Source organism: Zingiber officinale, chromosome 7B (genome assembly GCF_018446385.1).
Source record: "Zingiber officinale cultivar Zhangliang chromosome 7B, Zo_v1.1, whole genome shotgun sequence".
Taxonomy (NCBI): Eukaryota; Viridiplantae; Streptophyta; class Magnoliopsida; order Zingiberales; family Zingiberaceae; genus Zingiber; species Zingiber officinale.
In genome coordinates, this window is record NC_055999.1 from 78,571,642 (window position 1) to 78,592,793 (window position 21,152).

The 21,152-nt window shown below is 41.5% G+C and overlaps 1 protein-coding gene across 3 annotated transcripts in view; it reads left to right on the forward strand.

Annotated features, from left to right (window-relative positions):
• Nucleotides 1-427: 427 nt before the first annotated feature.
• The window catches only part of LOC122006090 (cysteine--tRNA ligase CPS1 homolog, chloroplastic/mitochondrial-like), a 59,454-nt gene continuing 38,729 nt past the window's right edge, over nt 428-21,152 (forward strand). Inside the window, exons 1-9 of one of the 3 annotated variants that reach the window (XM_042561435.1) lie at nt 428-964; nt 2,163-2,226; nt 2,643-2,804; nt 4,970-5,140; nt 5,231-5,512; nt 5,584-5,709; nt 5,777-5,974; nt 6,042-6,143; nt 6,214-6,618. In XM_042561435.1, the coding sequence (XP_042417369.1) occupies nt 576-964; nt 2,163-2,226; nt 2,643-2,804; nt 4,970-5,140; nt 5,231-5,512; nt 5,584-5,709; nt 5,777-5,974; nt 6,042-6,143; nt 6,214-6,447 (1,728 nt within the window). In that variant the 5' untranslated portion in view covers nt 428-575 and the 3' untranslated portion in view covers nt 6,448-6,618. Of the gene's footprint in view, nt 965-2,162; nt 2,227-2,642; nt 2,805-4,969; nt 5,141-5,230; nt 5,513-5,583; nt 5,710-5,776; nt 5,975-6,041; nt 6,144-6,213; nt 6,619-21,152 lie in introns of those variants that run through there. The other 2 variants (XM_042561437.1, XM_042561436.1) reach the window with 2 other exon arrangements.

Below are 21,152 nucleotides of genomic sequence, written 5' to 3' on the forward strand. Positions count from 1 at the left end.
CAGTGTCTCATTTAGCAAATTTTACAAATGCTACTAAAATTGTATCATAGGTGTGACCAAATTGCTAAATTACATTATAGTTATTAGAAAATTTAATTATAGGTGCTAATAAATTATAGGTATTTTGTTAGAGAAATAGTTTGTATGCTGGTTTTAATTTTACTCCTCAAAATTACTAAATTATATTATAAATACAATTAAATTATATTACATACTCTAATAAATTGTATCATTTAATCATGTTTATTAAATCTAAACAGTACTTTAATTTTTTTTGAAATTTAATGTAGAAATTATATTATTAAATTCTTTTATTTATAATAAATGGTGAAAATAAGGAAATTCTGAATAGATTTCAAAAATAAGATGATATTTATTTATTTATTTATTATTATTATTATTATTATTATTTTTTGCTGATAGCAACCTCTGGCGAAAAAAAGGGGGGGACTTGGGTTATCTTCGCGAGTTGTTCCTGCGGCGGCAATCTCGCGTCTGCCGGCGCCGGCGATAAGGCGTGTGGTAGACGGCCAACAGCACCAGTGACAGTGCCTGCAGAGGCCCATCCACTAGGAATGACTGCCTCACTGAAGCGCTGCTGCCTTCTCTTCTCCTCTCCCATCTCCCCCATCTCCCTCGCGAGATTGGGCCCTCAAATCTCCGCCCGCGACCTCTCCTCCCTCTTCCTCAGATCAAAGGAAAAGAAATATCTCTCCTTTTCCCGACCCTTCTTCTCTCCTCCCCAACCCATTCCTTGCGACGGCGCCAATGGGAGGACGCCGGTGTCGGCCGAGGCGAAGCCGGCTACGGAGCTTTACCTCTACAATACCATGGAAAGGGAGAAGGCTCTATTTCAGCCGAGGATTCCCGGTAGAGTGGGTATGTACGTTTGTGGCGTTACCGCCTACGACCTCAGCCATATCGGCCACGCTCGGGTCTATGTTACCTTTGATGTTCTTTATCGGTAAAGTTTCAATTTTTATAATTTTCAAGATGATACAATCTGGGGTTTGGGAAATTTTTTTATTGGATTGTTACACTCTGATCTACGCAAGAAAGTTTTCAACTGGTTTCCGAGTAAAAAGGGCTTCATATGATTTATTCTATTTAAATTTGCAACTATCTTGTGAGGTTTTTGCACTTGAAGTTTCAGTGACGGCTTTCAAAGTTTCCAACTTCGGTCATGCAATCATGTATCTTTTGCTAGAAGGGATTATATGATTCCATATTTAAGCATCATGCAGTTGCTTTAGATGTTAGCTTTATCTTAATTCAGCTCTGTGACCAATACATTCATGTTTCATTATGGATTGAATTAATTTCTTGGTGCTTTGAGTGCCTGTTATAAAATGTGATTTTTGACTATTAGGTTTAAGGTCCTTTATCTTGTATAATAATGTGAACTTCCAACAATCGGGCAACTATTGGAATCTTACAAATTCAAGTAGATCAGCTCAATTGTGGTACTTAAATCTTAAGTGGTTTGACTACTTATTCTTATATAATTATGACACTGAGAAATCCATGTTAGATAATGGGAATGAAATGTTGCAGAAATCAGCATTCACCGACCTCTTTGATTTTATCAGAGAATTCACAGAGTATTCTGCATTTTGTGCTTGAGTGTCAGACTAGATATAAGATATAAGCTCATTTCCTCTGTTAATCATCTCTAGGTTTATTCAATAAGAATAAAGCAACATCTCATTTTAGTGAATTCAGTGAAAGTGAGTGTTCACAGCAAGTGTTTTCTATTTTTCAAAAAGGATTTATCCTTCTTATTTTTTTTCTACAAGTTTCTTGCCCATGTAACTGACACAGAAAATCTGGGTAATCAAACCATAATTATGAATAATGATACAGAGAAGCTGGCTGTGGAGCTTAGTAAAGTTCGTAGTATTTCATAGTTAAATGGTGCACTTGTATGATCATTGCATGTCTAGGATACAGATATAGTACAGATATTAACAACAATATACTCTTGGAGTCTTGGTCAAACCTGACATAATCACAGGTATTCTTCCTCTAAAATGATCTCACTGCTCTTGTCTTGGCATATCTTGCCAAAAATACGATGTATCTTGTGATAAGTTGTTTCGTCTCTTCTTATCTCATCTTTAGATAGCAAATAAACTTATCATCCCTGACCATCAATATGACAGATATTTGAAGCATCTGAATTATGATGTCTGTTATGTGCGAAACTTCACGGATGTTGATGACAAGGTAACAACTTGAATCTCATACTTGTTCTCATCAACTTAGCTATACATTTAACTTAGGTACTGTTTCTTCTTGGGGACCACTAGAAATTAGAACCATATATTCCTGATCAATTATCTTGTCTTCTTCAATAACTGTTTTGAAGGTCTTGGTGTTTATAAGCAAGACATTTTCTCTTGTAGTTACCACATCCATAATCCTGTGAAGATATTCACACATCTCATACTTTCCTTTTGAGAAAATTGATCTGCATTACATGTATCATCTCACTTTGTTTCCTGCTGCATGACAATGTATATAGTGATTCTAGTTTTTTTGTTTATATTTACATTTTCTAGTAGTATTCAGCTTTGTGGTCTAAGATTTTTCTTGTAAATGTATGATAAGGAACCTAATATCAGAATTTGTAATATCTGTAGATTATTGCTAGAGCAAATGAATTGTGTGAAGATCCCTTAAAGTTGAGCAGTCGTTATTGTGATGAATTTCACATTGACATGGCTTACCTTCAATGTTTGCCTCCGTCTATCGAACCACGTGTTTCTGATCACATAAATCAGATCATAGACATGATTAAGCAGGTACATTGTGATGTATATATTTTTTTTACTATAACTTAATTAACCTCATTCAAACATTCTATTGATTGTTTCTTGCTTATATAAATTTCACCATGTTGCTCACTCAGTATGCATATCATGCTATGCATTTTTTTTTTCATACGATGTTCAGCATAAGCCATATTACTCCCAACTACTTTGGTGCTTCTATTTCTTTTAGACTATGATCAACATGTTAGTTGGAACTACTTGGGATTGACTACAGGGATCTTCTCTCTCCATTAAAGTATATGCAAGACAATAGTTATTATTAGTAATATCCAAATCTCTTAAATCAAACATATTATCTTAATTGTAGTTTTCTTTGGTCTCCCTCTACCACTCACCTTCAACTCTAATCAATTCAACTAACTTAATTATAGAATTGATTGCTTGTCTACAAACAATTATTACCATTTCATTCTATTTTATCTCATTCATCATCTGTCTAAGCACTTAATTACTTACCTGATGATAATATTTTTGATTTTTTTTATAACATCATACATTCATCTTTACCCTCCACCTTTAATTCTCTATGTAAATTGTAAATTTTTTTTCTTTTAACAGGTTTAATCATTAATGCATCTCACTTATCAATTATACTTCCAAATTATAATTTATTGGCAACTGTACTTATATACCAGAACTGACAAGCAACGGTCTCAATTAAGTGAAGTCAGTTAGACAAATCTTATTCTAGCATTATTCTCTAATTGTATTAGATAGAGTTCTCTTTTATCTCCTCTTCCTTGCACACCTTCAATCCTAATTGATTGAACTCGCTGGTATTCCATATCAGCATATTTTACAATTTTATCATCTATTAGAGTTGCACTTAATTGCTATTGGGCACATTTATCTTGTCTTGTAATTCACAAATTCATCTTAGCATAGTTTATCTTTGTTGCATTGACTTTATGTTTGCATTTTTCTTAACCACCCTCTCCTGTAAAGTATGGTTTGCGATACAATTTATGCATTTAACTAAGGTGCAGTTGACAAATGCACAAGACTTTAGAAACTCATCTCCATTTTGACCGCTTAGTTTGTATCTGTAATCAAAATATCAAAAAAATTTAATTGCAGGGGTTCCTTATGGCCATAATATATGCTCAATGCTAAAGTAACTCTTCCTCTCTTGTTGTCATCCTCTCTTTTGCTCTTCTCTTCCTCTTGTTTTCTCTTTCCTCTTCTTCCTCTGTTCCCATTCACCACCAAACGGAGAACATGAAGTCTGCACTGGTACTACCATAGCCACTAACATCTAATGATCCTCGATTCCTGTTTCTACCAGATATGGAAAATTTGTGGAATAATATAAGAATGTTTTCTCTCAAACATGTCACTATGGCAGTGGCGGAGCCACGTTAACGGCTACCCGGGCTGTAAGCCCGGGTAGCCAATGACGGTAGTAAAGAAATTTATGAGGGAAGAAAGGAGAAAAACGTGGGAAAGGGGCGGCTAGCCCAGGGCGACGATGTCAGCATCGGCGGCTAGTCCGGGGTGACGACGTTGGCGTTGGCGATCGTGACCCACAGCCTGGGTAGATCACCCAGGCCGGCTTCGCCATTGTTTCATGGCATTCAAAAAACTAAAGGTTAGCAACTATATCTTACACTAAATCCCTCTATAACATGCCATCTCCTTGATTGCAAAAGAAGAATCCTCAGCATCTCCTTGAGCATTGCTCTGCCAAAGCTCTGTGCTTTCCTCTCTTGGTTATGGTTGTCGAAAATGGGAGACAAACTGTATTTTCGCTCTTGGTCTCTCTCCCTCCCTCCTGCTTGGCCTCTGGTGGCACACTGTGCACAAACACATGAAGGAAAAAAAACTAAGACCTTTTCTTCACACTACTGTTGATTTAAATCATCATGGCAGGGATAAACATGGAGCCTCCTAATTCAATAATAGAATTTAATCTCCATAAATAGTTGTGGTAAACATGGCTGATTATGCTCTTATAATTCATATAAAAATATTAAAATCCAAAAATTATTTTGCGTAGTAACTAAAAATTCTTTTACTGGTCAGTTCCTATTACAAGTTTGTTGATTTGCAAATGTGTATTATGAATTTAATTGTTCATCAAACGACACTGTTCCTATGAATTTCACTTTGATATTTCTGGCCTATCTTTCCAACAGATTCTTGATAACGGTTATGCCTACAGACTTGATGGAGATGTGTATTTTTCTGTTGACAAATTCCCTGCTTATGGTCGACTATCTGGACGGAAATTAGAAGATAATCGATCGGGAGAAAGGGTTGCTGTGGATTCGAGAAAGATAAATCCTGCTGATTTTGCTCTATGGAAGGTACGAAAAGTTTTTTGGGTTCTTCCCTTTGAAGAATTTTAACATCACCTCATAGGCTAACCATATTAAATGAATTGCTATGTGCTGCAGTCTTCCAAGGATGGCGAACCATATTGGGAGAGCCCGTGGGGACCAGGAAGGCCAGGATGGCACATAGAATGCAGTGCGATGAGTTCGACATATCTTGGTTATATGTTCGACATACATGGTGGAGGGATGGACCTTGTGTTTCCCCACCACGAGAACGAAATTGCCCAGAGCTGTGCTGCTTGTAGCAAGAGCAGCATAGCCTATTGGGTACACAATGGATTTGTCACTGTAAATGAGGAAAAAATGTCCAAGTCACTGAAAAATTTCTTCACCATTCGCGAGGTAGAGTTCAGTAAATCATTCCTTGAGTTTCTCCTTGAGTCTATTAGTTCAACTAATTATGGAATTCTCAGGTCTTAGAGCTTTACCACCCATTGGCTTTGAGGTTCTTCCTAATTGGTACTCATTACCGGTCTCCAATTAACTACTCGACAGCACATCTTGATGTTGCTTCTGATCGACTGTATTATATCTATCAAGTAAGTTACCTCCATTTGCTCCTTCACTGAGATTGGTGTGGTTGACTGTTCCCTGTGCATGGTTCAGAGCCTTCTGGATTGTGAAGAAGCTTTACACCAGCAAGCCCGTCTTAGTGATTCTCTACCACCAGAAACTCTTCAATGCATCGATAAACTTCATCTCGATTTTGAGAGTTCAATGTCAGATGATCTGCACACTCCTGTCGCATTGGCTTCGATCTCTGAACCTCTTAGAATAATCAATGAGCTTCTGCACACAAAGAAGGTAGGAGTCTAAGTCCTCTCTGCGCACATAACTTTCTAATTCTAATCGGTGTTCATCCATCAAGTAGGGTAGGAAGCAAGAACTGAGAATGGAGTCTCTTTCTGCTCTGCAAAAGGGAATAAGTAAAATTTTGAGTATTCTTGGATTAGTTCCTTCAAATTTTTCTGAGGCAAGTATTTTTGTATTATGGATATGTCTAAAGTTAATATCTCGCTTACCAACACATTTTAGTAAACCAGATATTACAAGAGCTGAGGGAGAAGGCTCTGAAAAGAGCTGAAATCACAGAAGATGAACTGCTGCAAAAGATTGAAGAAAGGACATTGGCGAGGAAAAATAAGCAATATGAGAGATCCGATGAGATAAGGAAAGAGCTATCTACCATTGGAATCGCTCTCATGGATAGCCCTGATGGAACAAGTTGGAGGCCTACCGTCCCGCAAAGTGTCGAGGAGCATGCGAGTGTAACATGATTGCATTCTTTTCTCAGGCATTCACCAAAGTAGCTTCTTTTTTTTTTCCTGCTCTCAGAACTGGCCATAGAAATGTAATTCCTTTTTGAAGTTATAGTTTCATGTATCCAAACAGCATAAAACATGAATAATTTGACTCAAGAAACCACCTTCCTTGGGTCTTCTTCATTAGGTTTTTCTGCTGTCATCTTGTCAGCAAAATTTTGTCATACTTTGACTCTCATTATGGATTAACATTAGTTTACTCCATCCATGGTTGTTGAGCTATTAAACACAATAGTACGGTTCTTTTGAATACTTTTGGATATCAAAAAAGTACTTTCCTCGGGCATTCACCAAAGTAGCTACATTGAGAAAAATATTTATTTATTTTTATAAGGTTTAGTATATCAAGTGCTGTTTTTAATTTAGATTTATTATTTCTTTTAGAACTTTTAATTTTAAAAATAAATCTAATCAATATCACATGTCATGTTTTAAAAAGATTTCAAATTCAAATAGTTTTCTTTTAGAAAATCATCACCAAGCAATATTAATTTTTCTACCTCATACAAAAATTAAAATTATCTTAATCTATTTAAAACGCTTCAAACCTATTTTGGATTGAAGAAATGATAAAGTATAATTGAAATAAAAAAATTCAATTAAAAGTCTTACCTTATTAGTTTTATTCTCATCCAATTGTTTTTCTTTTAATTATACATTTTGAGATTGAATAATTTAAAAAAAAAAATTCCATATGTTTTGCATATTCAGAATCACATTTTATAGTAGACTTATTTATATTAAAATAATAAAAATAGAAAATACAGATCCCTAATATTTTATCAAAAAAATACTTAAAATTAAAAAAATAATACAATCTAGTTTATGCCTAGTATTTTCAATTTGATAATAATTTGCATATCGAATAGACCACAACTTATGCACACCCAAATATTCCATTACTTAGCTATATAATACATTTACATGACACGAGTTTGCATTCTTTCTTCAAATAAACATGTTCAGTGTTTGGCGATGGGTTTTGTAGTGAGTGTTCATTCTTCTTTCGTACTAGCTGTTTCTTTCAAAGGAACTGTCTCTGCCACTCTAGTTCTAATGGTATATACCTCTAAAAGAAACAGTGAGTACTTATACTTCCAAGGGTTATTAATTAATTATGAAAACGTAAATATCACAATTAACAAAGCAAATTGTGCATTTTCATTAGCTAGGTTCTCTCTGTGGAACATGGCAAGGTGCAGCTTGAATTCTACTAGTAAAGTCTTCCATTTTCGTCTCTTCTGCGGAGAACTCACTTTGTGTGCCAGACGGAGAAGACTTGGAATAGTAGAAGATAATGATAATGGGTGGCAGATTTCTACATAAACGACCACACGGAGAAGACTTACTAACTATCAGAATTATATTCCCTCGTTCAATACTTGGATTTGATAAGCCCAAGTGAATCTCAGTACAGTCTCTCAAAATTGGTTGTCCGACGTCAACATGCTCCCTTCCCTGCAAGAATTATATCTGTACGGCTGTGAACTTAATCACATCCAAACTTCATTTAATTCTCATCTCAATCTCACTTCTCTCGAAATTCTTGACTTGGAAGCCAATCCCTTCTACTCCTCCTCCTTGCCCAATTAGCTGTGGCGACTCACTAATCTCTCATTGCTTAAATTGATGCTTCAGGACTGATACCTGCTGGAATGAGTAACTTAACTAGACTAATTCAACTTGAACTTTCAGGCAACATATCTAGTCCCCTACCTGTTGAAATCTGGAGTCTGAATCATCTAATACTACTTGACCTTAGCAACAATAAAATGCTAACAGATCCTATACCTGCAGAAATTGCAAATTTAAGTAGTCTACAATCATTGTTTCTTTCTGATTGTTCACTTAATGGTCAAATACCTTCTGAAATTGAAAACTTGACTAGTTTAATAAGACTCGACCTTTCTTTTAATTCACTTTCGGGTCCCATACCTACTGAGATTGGGAAACTTTCCAACTTGAAGGATTTATTCTTAAGGAAAAACTCTCAAATTACCATTACATTAGACTATATGACCGGATCCCATCTTTACAATTAGAAAACATTGACTTGACCTCTTGTACAGCAGTGGGTCCTAGGTTTCCACAATGGCTCCACTCACAAAAATCCATGTCTATTGATCTCTCTACCTCATTGGTTTTGGAAGTCATCCACCTCTTGGGCTATTGATCTCTCTCATAATAAGCTTAGGGGTACTTTGCCATCATCCTCCTTAGAGAGCATGTCAACACTTGAACTTTTGAATCTCCGTTCTAATAAACTGGAAGGACTTGTTCCTCGTTGGCCACCTCAAATCTGGGCCTAGACCTATCTTTTAATGATTTTTCAGGGCCTATACCATCATCAAAAATTTCACCACCCTACTTAATCCTTTTGAATAATCACTTCAATGGGAGCATACCATCTTCATTTGCAAATCGGAGCAATTAGTGGGTTTGGATTTATCCTACAACAAATTATCTGGAGAGATACCCAAGTGTTGGCAAGAAGTAAATACGAACCTTTACTTTATTCACTTGGGAAACAATAAGCTCACCGGTGACATTCCTAGCTCCATTGGAAACTTGATTGGATTGATGTCTTTGCATTTGGACAATAATGATCTCAGTGGACAACTTCCAATGCCATTGCAAAATTGCACTAAACTACGTGTCATTGATCTCACTGGCAACAATTTTTTAGGAAGTATACCTGTGTGGATGGCACAAAGTTTACAACAATTGACAATTATCATATTACGGTCAAATATGTTTTCTGGCATTTTTCCTTCAAATCTTGGAGAATTGAGCAATCTTCATGTTCTTGACCTTGCCAATAACAATTTAAGAGGGTCTATACCAAGTTCCTTTGGCAATTTCAAAGCAATAAGATCGACATCAAGAACAACAGATGACACAATTTCAATTAGAGTATCAATCAAATATTTTGAATTTAGAGAAAGTGATAGTGTATCAATAGTGACAAAGGGATATAAATATAACTTTTCATCTATTCTCTATTTGGTGAAGATTATAGATCTTTCCAGTAATAATCTTACAGGTGAGTTTCCTATGAAATTAGGATCTCTTGTAGGACTTCAAACTTTGAATTTGTCAAGAAACTTTTTAAGAGGCATGATTCCATATACTATTGGTGGAATGAAGTCATTGGAAACATTGGATTTGTCATTCAACAACTTATCATGTGTTATTCCTCAAGATTTGTCAAGATTGAATGCTTTGGACCATTTAACCCTTTCTTACAATAATTTATCAGGGAATATTCCTTCCGGGTATCAACTTCAAACAAATCCCAAAATCTCCCTTGCTAGGTGATGCCTTGGATGCTCCTGCCACAGACACACTCACGATCGCAAGGTTGATCTGATAACATCTGTAACGCCCCAGCCCCAGCGGGCCCACCCGGACCGAACCGGGAACGCCACCAGAATTGCCCATCGTGTTGACAACTAGTTCCACAGACCACCGAAGGTCCTTTCAGCGTGCTTTGTCATCACTTGCACGCACCTTGGAAAACTTCTCAGGAGGTCATCCATCCTCAGATTTCTCCAAGCCAAACACGTTTAACTTTGGAGTTCTTAAGTTTGAGCTTCCGAAAAGGAAGGTGCACCTTGGTGATATGAATAGTACCATCTAACTTTTTAAGTCATACTTAACCAGAATCTCAGAACTAGGGTATTACACTTCTAGATGCTTCCATTTATATAGGCAATGCTCATCTTTGTGGGGCTTTGATTAATAAGAGTTGCTCTAATGATGTCAACCCCAATGTGACAAAGGAAGTGTTGCAAAAGAGTAAATCCCAAATATTTCTCTCAATTTACTTTGATGCCTCACTTGGATATGTGATTGAATTATGGACTGTGTTTATAATCCTACTATCCAAACAAAACTGGAGGAATTTGTATTTTCATTTGATTGACAAAGTTCATGTACCATTAGAGTAAGGTAACTAAATAATGTTTAGGTAAACTGTGGGACAAAATCCAAGTTAATATCAATGTAACTATTCGTAACTATTCAGATACTTAATAACAAGTTAACATAGTCCTATTATTATTTAGCAATGTTTAAGCAAATTCTGATATAAATAAAATGTAGTTTGTATCGATGTGTAACTATTCAAATATTTTATCTTCTATAATGGATCTTTATTACCCTATTGTGAGTACTTATAGTTAATATTATTATTTTTTCAATCAAAGGAAAAGATGCAAGTCCCTTAGTTAATAATATGGAGAATAAAGAAAAGAAGACTGATATAATACAAACTAACATAACATATACGTGAACACATTGTAGATAGTAAAAGAATGAATCAATTATATGGAGATTTTGAGTGAAATATCTTTGTATTTTGGAAATATTTATTTATATAATGGTCAAATTCAATAAAATTTAAAGATTTTTTTTATATTTTTAATTTTTTTGATAGTCTGGCCCACCTTATTGTAGGGATGTATTGACTATCACTATCAAAACTAATATAATTGATTTTGCACCAATTAAATTAGAATAAGTGGTCAATCTTGGCATCAAACCTCACTGTATTACCATAATTTATAATCCAATTTAGGAATTTTTTCCCTTCTTAACTCGTGACCAATCCAAGCCTACCACAGGCTAACCTGGAATCGCAACACGTGCGAATTGACTCATTTAGATCCGCTTTTAAATAAGGTATATAATTTCAATCCAACCTACTTAAAATATTTGGTAAAATAGATCAATCCAATGAGTCTAAATTGACAGTTCTTGTCAACATACTCCCTTCCTAACAAGAACTCTATTTGGACTATTTTGCGATCTTAATTACATCTCCTCTTCATTTAAATTTCAAAATGATTAATTATTGTGGTTATTTCTAATATATTTTATTAATTTTTATTACTATAGTAATAAAATTTAGAACAATTAAAAACATTTTTTTAAAAAATAAATATGATTAAGTTTTAAGATTATTAAATGTTTGTTGAAAATTATTCATGCTTGCATAATTCATGCAAATCATACATCAAAAATAAATAACACATTGGAGAAATTGCCAATTCCTTTTTGCAACACTAATATATATTGGAGAAATTTTTTAAATAATTTTTTGTTTGAATTTTTAAATATATTTCTTTGTAATAACTAACTCCTTTATATGTACCCGATAAAGTTTCTAATTTTTTTAATTATTATTATTTTACTATTTTAATAATAATATGTCCTCTTTCGTAGAAAAACTTTTATAAATATTTTGATTTTGAGATGTTAAAAAATATATTTTTCTTATATATATTTTTTTTATTATAATTAAGTATAATATTAAATTAATTTTTTTATAAAAGGATCTATTATAATAACTTGTTACTATGATTCTCGGGGTATGCATTATTATTATTTATATTTGTTCAAACTTTATTCAAATAAACTTTTTCCTGATCAGTTTTTTCAACTTTAAGTATTCCTGACCAGCGGCGAAAGATTATAAAATATGTGAATTCAAATTGGCAATAGCACATTGATATATGTGGACTATGTGCTGTTGTTGAATCTTGTCAAACAGATGAGAGGTTGGTGAAGAGTGCAGATCTTCTAGACCTTTTTTTTGTAAGAGGAAATAAATTACTCATATTTACGGTTGGATCGTGGCTGTGGTCCGATCACAATTGGTTGTGATTCATTATTGGGTTCATCCTCTCCATCAGATTATAGTTTGGTTTGGAACGGACTGTCGGAGGCCACTAGTGGTAGACAAGTGGTCAGGTTGCTGGGCACCGAGCAAGGGTGGCCACCGAGCAGCCTCCGGCCGTCCACTCTGAACCAAACTATAACCTGATAGGGACGGTGAACCTAGGAAAGGATCGCAATCAATTATGATCGGATCACGGTCATGATCCGGCCGTAAAGATGAGTGATCCAGGAGATCGGCCTCGTTGGTGAATTGCCATTGCCAATTGCACAAATTGAGTTAATTAGAAGTGGTTTCCAGTGCACCACTGACTGAGTCAAAATTCAGTAATGATGGGAGTCGCCTTTAATTTATATCCTACCTCGCTGCTATTCGATAAGTTTTCGTTGGCTACATTAATATTTGTCTTGTGAATTAGACTCCAAAACGTGGTACGCAAGTTGTGGAAATGGAGGATGTATATATATATCTAATTAAAGCTACAAGAAAAGTCCAGATTAGATTCCACAACATGTAATTAATCCAAGTGTTAAACACGGCATAATTGAATTAATTAAGGCTATTAGCAGTCTCCTCCTCCACATAAATCGTTATCTCTTTAAGATGAGATTGCTTTGTGCCGTCTTAGTGAGGACGTTATATATATGTCCATGTCCTTTTTGATAATTGAATTATGATGGTCGAGTCCACTTCGTATCTTTATTAATTATATAATTGTACGTCGTCGATGGTGATTCGACGACCTCGAATCCAACTACAATTTCTCAATTTACCTCTTTATAATAGATGATCGTAGGGCGGACCGTATAGAATTGCTCGGGCGACGAATTTCATCTTTACTACCATATTTGATATTGACAGTTTGAATTGGTAAAACTTACTGATACGGCTGATAATGGAGGGGCCCCAGAAGGAAAGGGGGAGAAGGGTCAAGGCTATGTAGCGGTCAAAAGTCAAGATGATGTGACAGTCAGTAGTCGAGGTGACTTGGCAGTCAATAGTCAAGCTGACGGGGCAGTCAGAGTCGAGCATAGGGGATAGTCAGAGGCCAGACAGACTTGTTGAGCGAAGGGGCAAAGCAGTAGGAAGACGAAGGGAGACGACAGGCGAGGTACAAGTCACGGGTCGGGATCGGCAGAGCTGACTAGAAACAGCCCGATCTACAGGCCTGCGGTCGAGGGCCAGGAAATACAAAGCGCAGGGTACAGAACGGTATCGGCAGAGCTGTTTAGAGATGACCCGATCTACAGGCCTGCGATTCAAATGACTGGAAGTACAAGTCACGGGTCGGGATCGGCGGAACTGACTAGAAACAGCCCGATCTACAGGTCTGCGGTCGAGGGACAGGAAATACAAAGCGCAGGGTACAGATCGAGATTGGCAGAGCTGTTCAGAGTCAGCCCGACTGGCAGGTGATGCTTAGAGGTTGGATCTGATCAGAGGATGCGAGGCAGATGCAGACCTCAATAAATCGGATGAGCTAAGCCATGCGGGAGTTGGGGAATCACAATTGTCCATCAAGGGGTAATCACTGCATACCAGCGATATGTGCGGAGGCGGATGTTTCTAAATGAGAAGATGCTTTCACAACCAATAGCAGCCTGACAGATGACCTTCATTACAAGACAAAACACATGTGTAAAGGCGGAGGTTTTGAAAACAAGAAGATGCTTTCACGATCAATAGCAGCACGACAGGTGTCCGGGACTACACGACAAAGCCCAGCGTCTAACGCTTTCTGACAGGATGGTAGATTCTAGAAAGAGAGGGGGGCATAAAAAGAGGAGGCTTCTTCGTACGCGGGTACGCGCTCTCTCGTCACTTGTTTTTCACAACTTTTCACTTTCAATCAGTGGTTTTTTCCTTCTCTTTGCGTTTTCTGGGGAAAAAGTACTTGACTTGAGCGTCGGAGGGCCTGATCCGGGGACTTTTTCCCTGGGTTCTGGTCTCTAACGTGAGAGGGGGGATCGTCTGAGTGTGTGCAGGGACCTGCAGCATCGTCAACCGCCCGTGGGAGCCGAATCACCCGCGACTTTCCGTCAGCAACTAGGTCGTCGCGACCAGCCTTCGTCCAACTCAGCCTTCGGACGAGATCAAATTTGGCGCCGTCTGTGGGAAACACAACAGCCTGATCCGAAGCGTGAAGATGGAGGACTCTGGTCGAAGCTCCAACAGGAGGATTAATGTCACCATGACTGCGGGGGAGTACGAGCTCTTCAAGGAGGTCAGAAAGCAAGCCGCCTCTGAAAAGTAAGGAACAGTTTCACGACCTCGCCTAGCACCTGAAGCGTCCAAAGAACCAGCTCCTGTCTCCAACAGGAGCTCAAAGAGGAAGCAACCAGAAGAACTCCCTCGTGCTTCATTCCGAGAGCCTCGCCGCAACTATCATCAGCCCGGACCTCGCGAGCATAGTCCGAAGAAAGAAGAGCCGCAGGCGTCGGTGGCGGAGAGCTCTCTACATCCACCCCGGGATTCAAGAAAGGGAAAAGCTATAACCCCTGCCAGAGATCTGCCCGAAGATCCGGATGACAAGGTACCCTTCTCGGCTCGGATCTTGAGGGAAAACCTACCAAGGGGTTATCGAGCCCCTAACATCGGAGAATACGATGGAAGCAAAGATCAGGAGGAGCATCTGCGAAAGTTCAAGAACGCGGCTATGCTGTATCAATACAGCGATGCTGTCAAGTGTCGAGTATTCCTACACACCTTGTCGGGTTCGGCGCAGAAGTGGTTCGATGGACTGCCCCCAGAATCCATCAATCGCTTCCTGGATTTCAAAACGGTCTTCTTGCGTCGTTTCGCCAGCAGTCGTAAGTATCAAAAAATCGACCACTGTCTTTTCGCTCTTAAACAGGGTCAGACCGAGCCTCTGCGAAGCTACATCAACCGGTTCAGTCAGGTGGCCAATGACGTCCCCTCCGCCACCTTGGAAATACTGATGAGCGCCTTCTCCCACGGATTGCTGGAAGGGGAATTCTTCAGGGACCTCATCAAAAACTCCGCCCGAAGTTTTGATGACATGGTGGAGAAAGCTTCTTGCTACATCAAAGTGGAGGAAGCTCAGGCAGCTAGGAGGAAGGCCGAAAAGACGGTGGCTCCTGGCAACCGACCTGAAAGGAGAGCACTTCAACCAGCTCAGCCCTTTCAGTGCGTTCAACCCAGGCCTGCCCCTCAGTCCGCTCAGGGAGTCAGACCAGCCCCGCGAGTCGCTGCCATACACGCGCCCAGGCCTGGACCAAGGGGAGCACCATATTGCACATATCATCGGTCCAGGACGCACGATCTCAGTAACTGCTTCCAATTCGCCCGTGACTCCAGGCGAGCTACAGAGCAGGGCTTGCCTCCCCCGAAGTTAGCACCCCAAATACAGAGAATGGAAGAAGAACGGGCTGCAGCGGGACGTGCTCGTCAGACCCGGCCCGACCTAGCCGGTCCTTCTAACCAAGCTGGTCCCATGAAGGACCGAAGAGATATCGGGGAGCTGGAAAACCGGGGTAACGCCGCTATACGAGAGATCGGCATGATTTCAGGTGGGCCCACTAACGGGGACTCAGGCCGAGCCCGTAAGTCACACGGTCGGCGGTTGTATGTGGGAGCTGTGGGGTGAAGCCACGAGCAGGCGTCTGGCCCTGTCATTAGCTTTGGGCCACAAGATTTGGAGGGTCTGGAACTACCCACGACGATGCTCTCATAATCAAGGCTGTTATCGCTAACAGTCGAGTAGCCCGGGTCTTTGTGGATACCGGGAGCTCGGTCAATATTTTGTTTAGAGCTGCATTTGAGGAGATGCAGATTGACGCCGCTGAGCTCCAGCCCGTAACCACTTCTCTATACGGGTTCACAGGTAACGAAGTCAAGCACATGGGTCAGATCAAGATGGCCATATCCATGGGCACTGAGCCACTGGTGCGCACCAGGAGGAGCACCTTTATAGTGGTGGACTCTCCTTCCTCATATAATGTCATCCTGGGAAGGCCAGCTCTGCATGAGTTCAGGGCTGCTGTCTCTACTTTCCACCAGAAGATTAAGTTCCCGGTCGGCGAGCAGGTCGGAGAAGTCAAGGGAGAATAGAAGGTGTCCCGAAGTTGCTATATTGATATGGTCCGGGTGGAGGCACGCAAGAGCAGGAAGACTCAGGATGGTGGTGTGCACGCTATCCGAGAGGAGCCTCTGCCTATTGCCGAGGAGCCTATCCCTTGGGAAGAAATTCAGTTGCATGCTGACAGAGCAGAGAGCATCACTCGCATTGCCAGCGACTTATCACCGGAGCTTAAGTCGGAGCTGATACAGTGTCTGATCCGCAATAGGGACGTTTTTGCTTGGTCCTCGGAAGAACTGCCCGGAATCAAACCAGAGATAGCCGAGCACAAGCTGCATCTGATACCTGAAGCCAAGCCAGTCAAGCAGAAGAAGAGAAATTTCTCCGCCGACCAGAATAAAATTATCCGAGTTGAAGTGGATCAGCTCAAGAAGGCGGGACATGTTCGGGAGGTGCAATTCCCGTCCTGGCTTTCTAACATTGTATTAGTAAAGAAATCTAACAACAAGTGGAGGGTGTGCATAGACTTCCGCGACCTCAATAAAGCCACCCCCAAAGACTGTTATCCTCTCCCGCGGATCGATCAGATGGTGGATTCAACTGCTGGCTGCGAGAGGATATGCATGATGGACGCTTATCAAGGATATCATCAGATACCCTTGGCTATGGAGGATCAGGAGAAGGTTAGCTTCATAACGGCTGATAGTACTTTCTGCTATACGATCATGCCATTCGGACTTAGAAATGCTGGGGCCACCTACCAGAGAATGATGGAAAAAATCTTTCAGAGCCAGATCGGGCGGAACGTTGAAGTCTATGTTGATGACATCTTGATCAAGTCCCCCCGGGCGTCCAGTCTAATAAAAGATGTAGAAGAGACCTGCGGAACCCTGAGGCAATATGGTGTAAAGCTGAATCCTCTGAAATACTTGTTCGGGGCCAAAGGAGGGAAGTTTCTGGGGTATCTGGTGTCTGAACGAGGGATAGAAGCCAATCCTGAGAAGGTACAAGCACTCCGGAACATGCAGGTCCCTCAGAATCTGAAGGAAACGCAGAAGCTGGTCGGCAGGATAACGGCGCTGTCCCGATTCATCTCCAGATCTGCAGATCGAGCCGCGCCCTTCTTCAAAGTGCTCAGGAAAGCAGCTAAGTTTCAGTGGACGGAAGAGTGCACACAGGCCTTTGAGGAGCTAAAGCAATATCTGGAGTCTTTGCCATCGCTGTTTAAGCCTGTTGTGGGAGAGCCCCTTTGGATCTACTTGTCAGCCACCCCCGAGGCCGTGGGGGCCGTGCTAGTTAAAGAGCAGGACAATGTACAACGGCCAGTGTATTTTTTCAGCCATCTATTGAAGGGGGCTGAGTCTCGGTACACGGCCCTAGAAAAGTTGGTTTACGGACTTGTTCTCATGGCTCGGCGCCTCTGACCGTATTTTTTGGCGCATCCCATCACCGTCCTTACAAACAGTACAATGGGTCGAGCTCTCACCAAGGTGGAGGTAGCAGGTCGGCTTATCAAATGGGCAACCGAGCTAGGAGAATATGATATACAGTATCAGCCCCGAACCGCGATCAAGGCACAGGCTCTGGCGGATTTCTTGACAGAAGTTTATCAAGCGGATTCGGAGGAGGTTTGGAAAGTTTACGTAGACGGGTCAGCCACCCATCGTGGAAGTGGAGTAGGTGCACTTTTAATATCTCCGCAGGGAGACATTATGCAGCTGGCTGTACGGCTGAATTTCAGAGCTACCAACAATGAGGCAGAATATGAAGCCCTATTAGCAGGTCTGCAAGCAGCTCGGCATGTGGGGGCAAGCCGAGTCGTAATATATTCAGATTCGCAGCTAGTAACTCAGCAGGTGACCGGGCATTTTGAGGCAAACAACGAAAAGATGCAAGTTTACAAGGAAGCTTATGAGAAGATGAGGAAAGATTTTAAAGAGGTCACAGTCACTAAGATTCCCAGGGCTGAAAATGAAAGAGCGGATGAACTAGCTAAAATGGCCAGCTCCCTGACCACTTGGGTACTTGACAGATCTATAGCACAGACCTTCCTTATAGCTCAGATAGATCTACAAAATAACCTGGGAGGAGTAATCGATTGGAAGGCGCCCATAATAAATTTCCTCCAGCAGGGAATTGTACCAACCAACTTAGAAGAAGCGCGTATGCTTAGGAGACATGCCGATTTTTATGTTATGATTGGAGATCAACTATACAAAAGGTCTTTCTCCAGACCTCTGCTCAAGTGCTTGAGTATGGAAGAAGCAGAGCAGGCCTTGCGGGAGATACATTTGGGGTGTTGCGGCAATCACGCAGGCGGAAGAACGCTGGCTCGGAAAGTACTACTGGCCGGGTACTTCTGGCCTACCCTACAAAAGGATGCACAGAGGCTGGTGAATACTTGTTTGTCATGCCAGAAGTATAGGAACTTGACGCACCGACCCACAGAGCTGCTGAGAACTTCTATAGTATCTTGCCCGTTTGACCAATGGGGTATGGATATCGTGGGGCCTTTCCCGATGACTACAGGGCAAAGACGTTTTTTGTTGGTAGCAGTAGACTACTTCTCCAAGTGGGTAGAGGCAGAAGCTCTGGCCAGAATTACTGAAGATGTGGTGATCCAGTTCTTGTTGAAGAATATCTTTTGCAGATTCGGCTTACCTCATAAGTTAGTATCGGATAATGGCAGGCAATTTCAAGGGTGCAAGATACAAAATTGGTGCAAGGGGTTCGGCATAACTCAGGCCTTTACTTCGGTGGCGCATCCTCAGAGCAATGGTCAGACAGAGGTGGTCAATCGAGAAATAGTGCGAGGGCTCAAGGTCAAGCTGGATCACACGGGAGGCAGTTGGGTGGACGAACTGCCAAGCATTTTGTGGGCTTATCGTACGACACCCCGAGAAAGCACATGTCTGACACCTTTCCATTTGGTATATGACAATGAAGCTGTGGTGCCTCTGGAGGTCGGGATACCCTCCGTCAGAAGAATGATGTGCGACGAAGGGAACACAGAGCGACGGCTGGCCGAACTAGATTTCATCAGCGAAATTCGCGAACAAACAGCTGCCAGGCTGGAAGCCTATAGACAGAGGATGAGATAGAACTATAATAGAAGGGTGATCCCTCGTTTCTTCAGAGAAGGAGACCTAGTCTGGAAGCAGGTGAAACCCTTAGGGGAAGTGACAAAGCTGGTGCCTCAATGGGACGGACCATACAAAGTTATCAAGAAACTGGCATCAGGGGCCTATTATTTGCAGGATGCTCAAGGAAGGAATCTAGACCGACCTTGGAGTGCTAACTACCTACGACCCTATCGGGTTTGAGGGGTGCTGACTCTGTTGGTGTAAGCCAGGTCAGGTGAGGGGTCTGAAGGTAGCAGAGTAGTCAAGTAAAAGCTCAAAGATACATATGTACATGTAAAAATCTCATCAGTTTAATCAGTTGATACAGATCATTTAAAAGGGGCAAAGATCTCATCCGGAAAGCCTTGAATGATCTTGTCTCGATCCAAGAAGTTTGTGGGAGGGATAGAGCTCAGGAAGTTCTGTGCGTGAAGTTGCCGAATAACTCCAGCCGCCGTGTAGGGCACGGTGGCAGAAAAGCGTGCCCCGCCCTGGGATAAAAATTCAGGAGAGCTCAGATACAACATTCGACTTTGAAGGCAACGATCACTCTCTCCTTCCCGATAGACCGCTAAGGCAGTGGATACTCCCGTCAAAGCCGCTCGGGACTGGGATAGTTATGCTTTCAGAGCCCTCAGTTCAGCTGCTTGAGTTTCCAGGTGAGCTGCCTGAACCTCCAATCTCTTGTTCGTCTCCTGCAGAAGGGTATCCTTGGACTGTATTTCCTGAGCCTGATGGGCTAGTTGTTACTGATACCCCGCCTTGGATGCAGCTCTCCCCTCCTTCAACGCTTGGAGCTCATCCTTGACTTGTACCAGAGACCTTTTTTGCCGGTTGTTCTGATTGGTCAGGGCTTGGATTTCTGCCCGCAATGTATAACTAGCTTGGGCTGGGTCATTGAGTTGCAGCTCTAATTCAGAGACTCTCTCTCGGAGTTCTTTGCCTTCATGATGGAGGTTGTGGAAGGACTGGTTCAGAACTAAAGATTCTGCATGAGTCTGGATGGAAGATATAACCTTCAGTTAGGGCAAATTAATAACAAGCGTAAGGTATGAGATACTTACTTTAGCCCAGGACTTCGAGAACCTGTCCATCTGGACTAGTGGCGACGCGCCATCCATTTGGCTCATGCTCTCCGCCCACAAGCTGCCAAGACAGCCTTTCATCATCAGAAGGCTCGTGGGGACGTCATGTCGCCGAACTAAGGCCGCTTCAGAAGGAATAGTGGTTTTGTAACGATAGCGACCAGAGAAGGAAGGTGCAGAAGGGTCGGCGTCAGAACCAGGAGGAGCAGGAGGTGGCTCGGGAACGAGCTCAGTTGGCACGGGGTCATGACGATCGCCTGGGCTGTCTTCCTCAGCAGGAGTGGGGGCAGAACGGAATGCAGCTGGTCTTCCCCTGTAAGGGTTGGGAGAGGCTGCCAGATAAACGAAACAAAAATGAAGAAGGGAGTGGGGCTAGAGTCAGCCACGATGGCAGCAGGGGGCAATATGGCAGCAAAAGGAACAAGATCGAGCATTTGTGAAGTCAGACCTGGTCTCCGACGTCGTCTGTGAAGCAGGGGCTGGTTGTCCGAGTCAGAATTATCAGAGCAACGCTGACCCTGTGAAGAGGCTGCAGTACCCTTGTCTGTGGCGTCTCGCCCGGACGAGCTTCGACCTGCGCGATGAAGGGCTGCGCGACCACGTCTAGGGGCTCGGGGGGCTCCTCGGAAGACGCGGCTGGCCGGACGGCTGGCTTGATCACAACCCCGACCTCGGTTCGGGGCGGCAGGTGAAGGAGAAGCTGTGTGCGAGGCGGGGTTGGAAGTAGGCTGAGG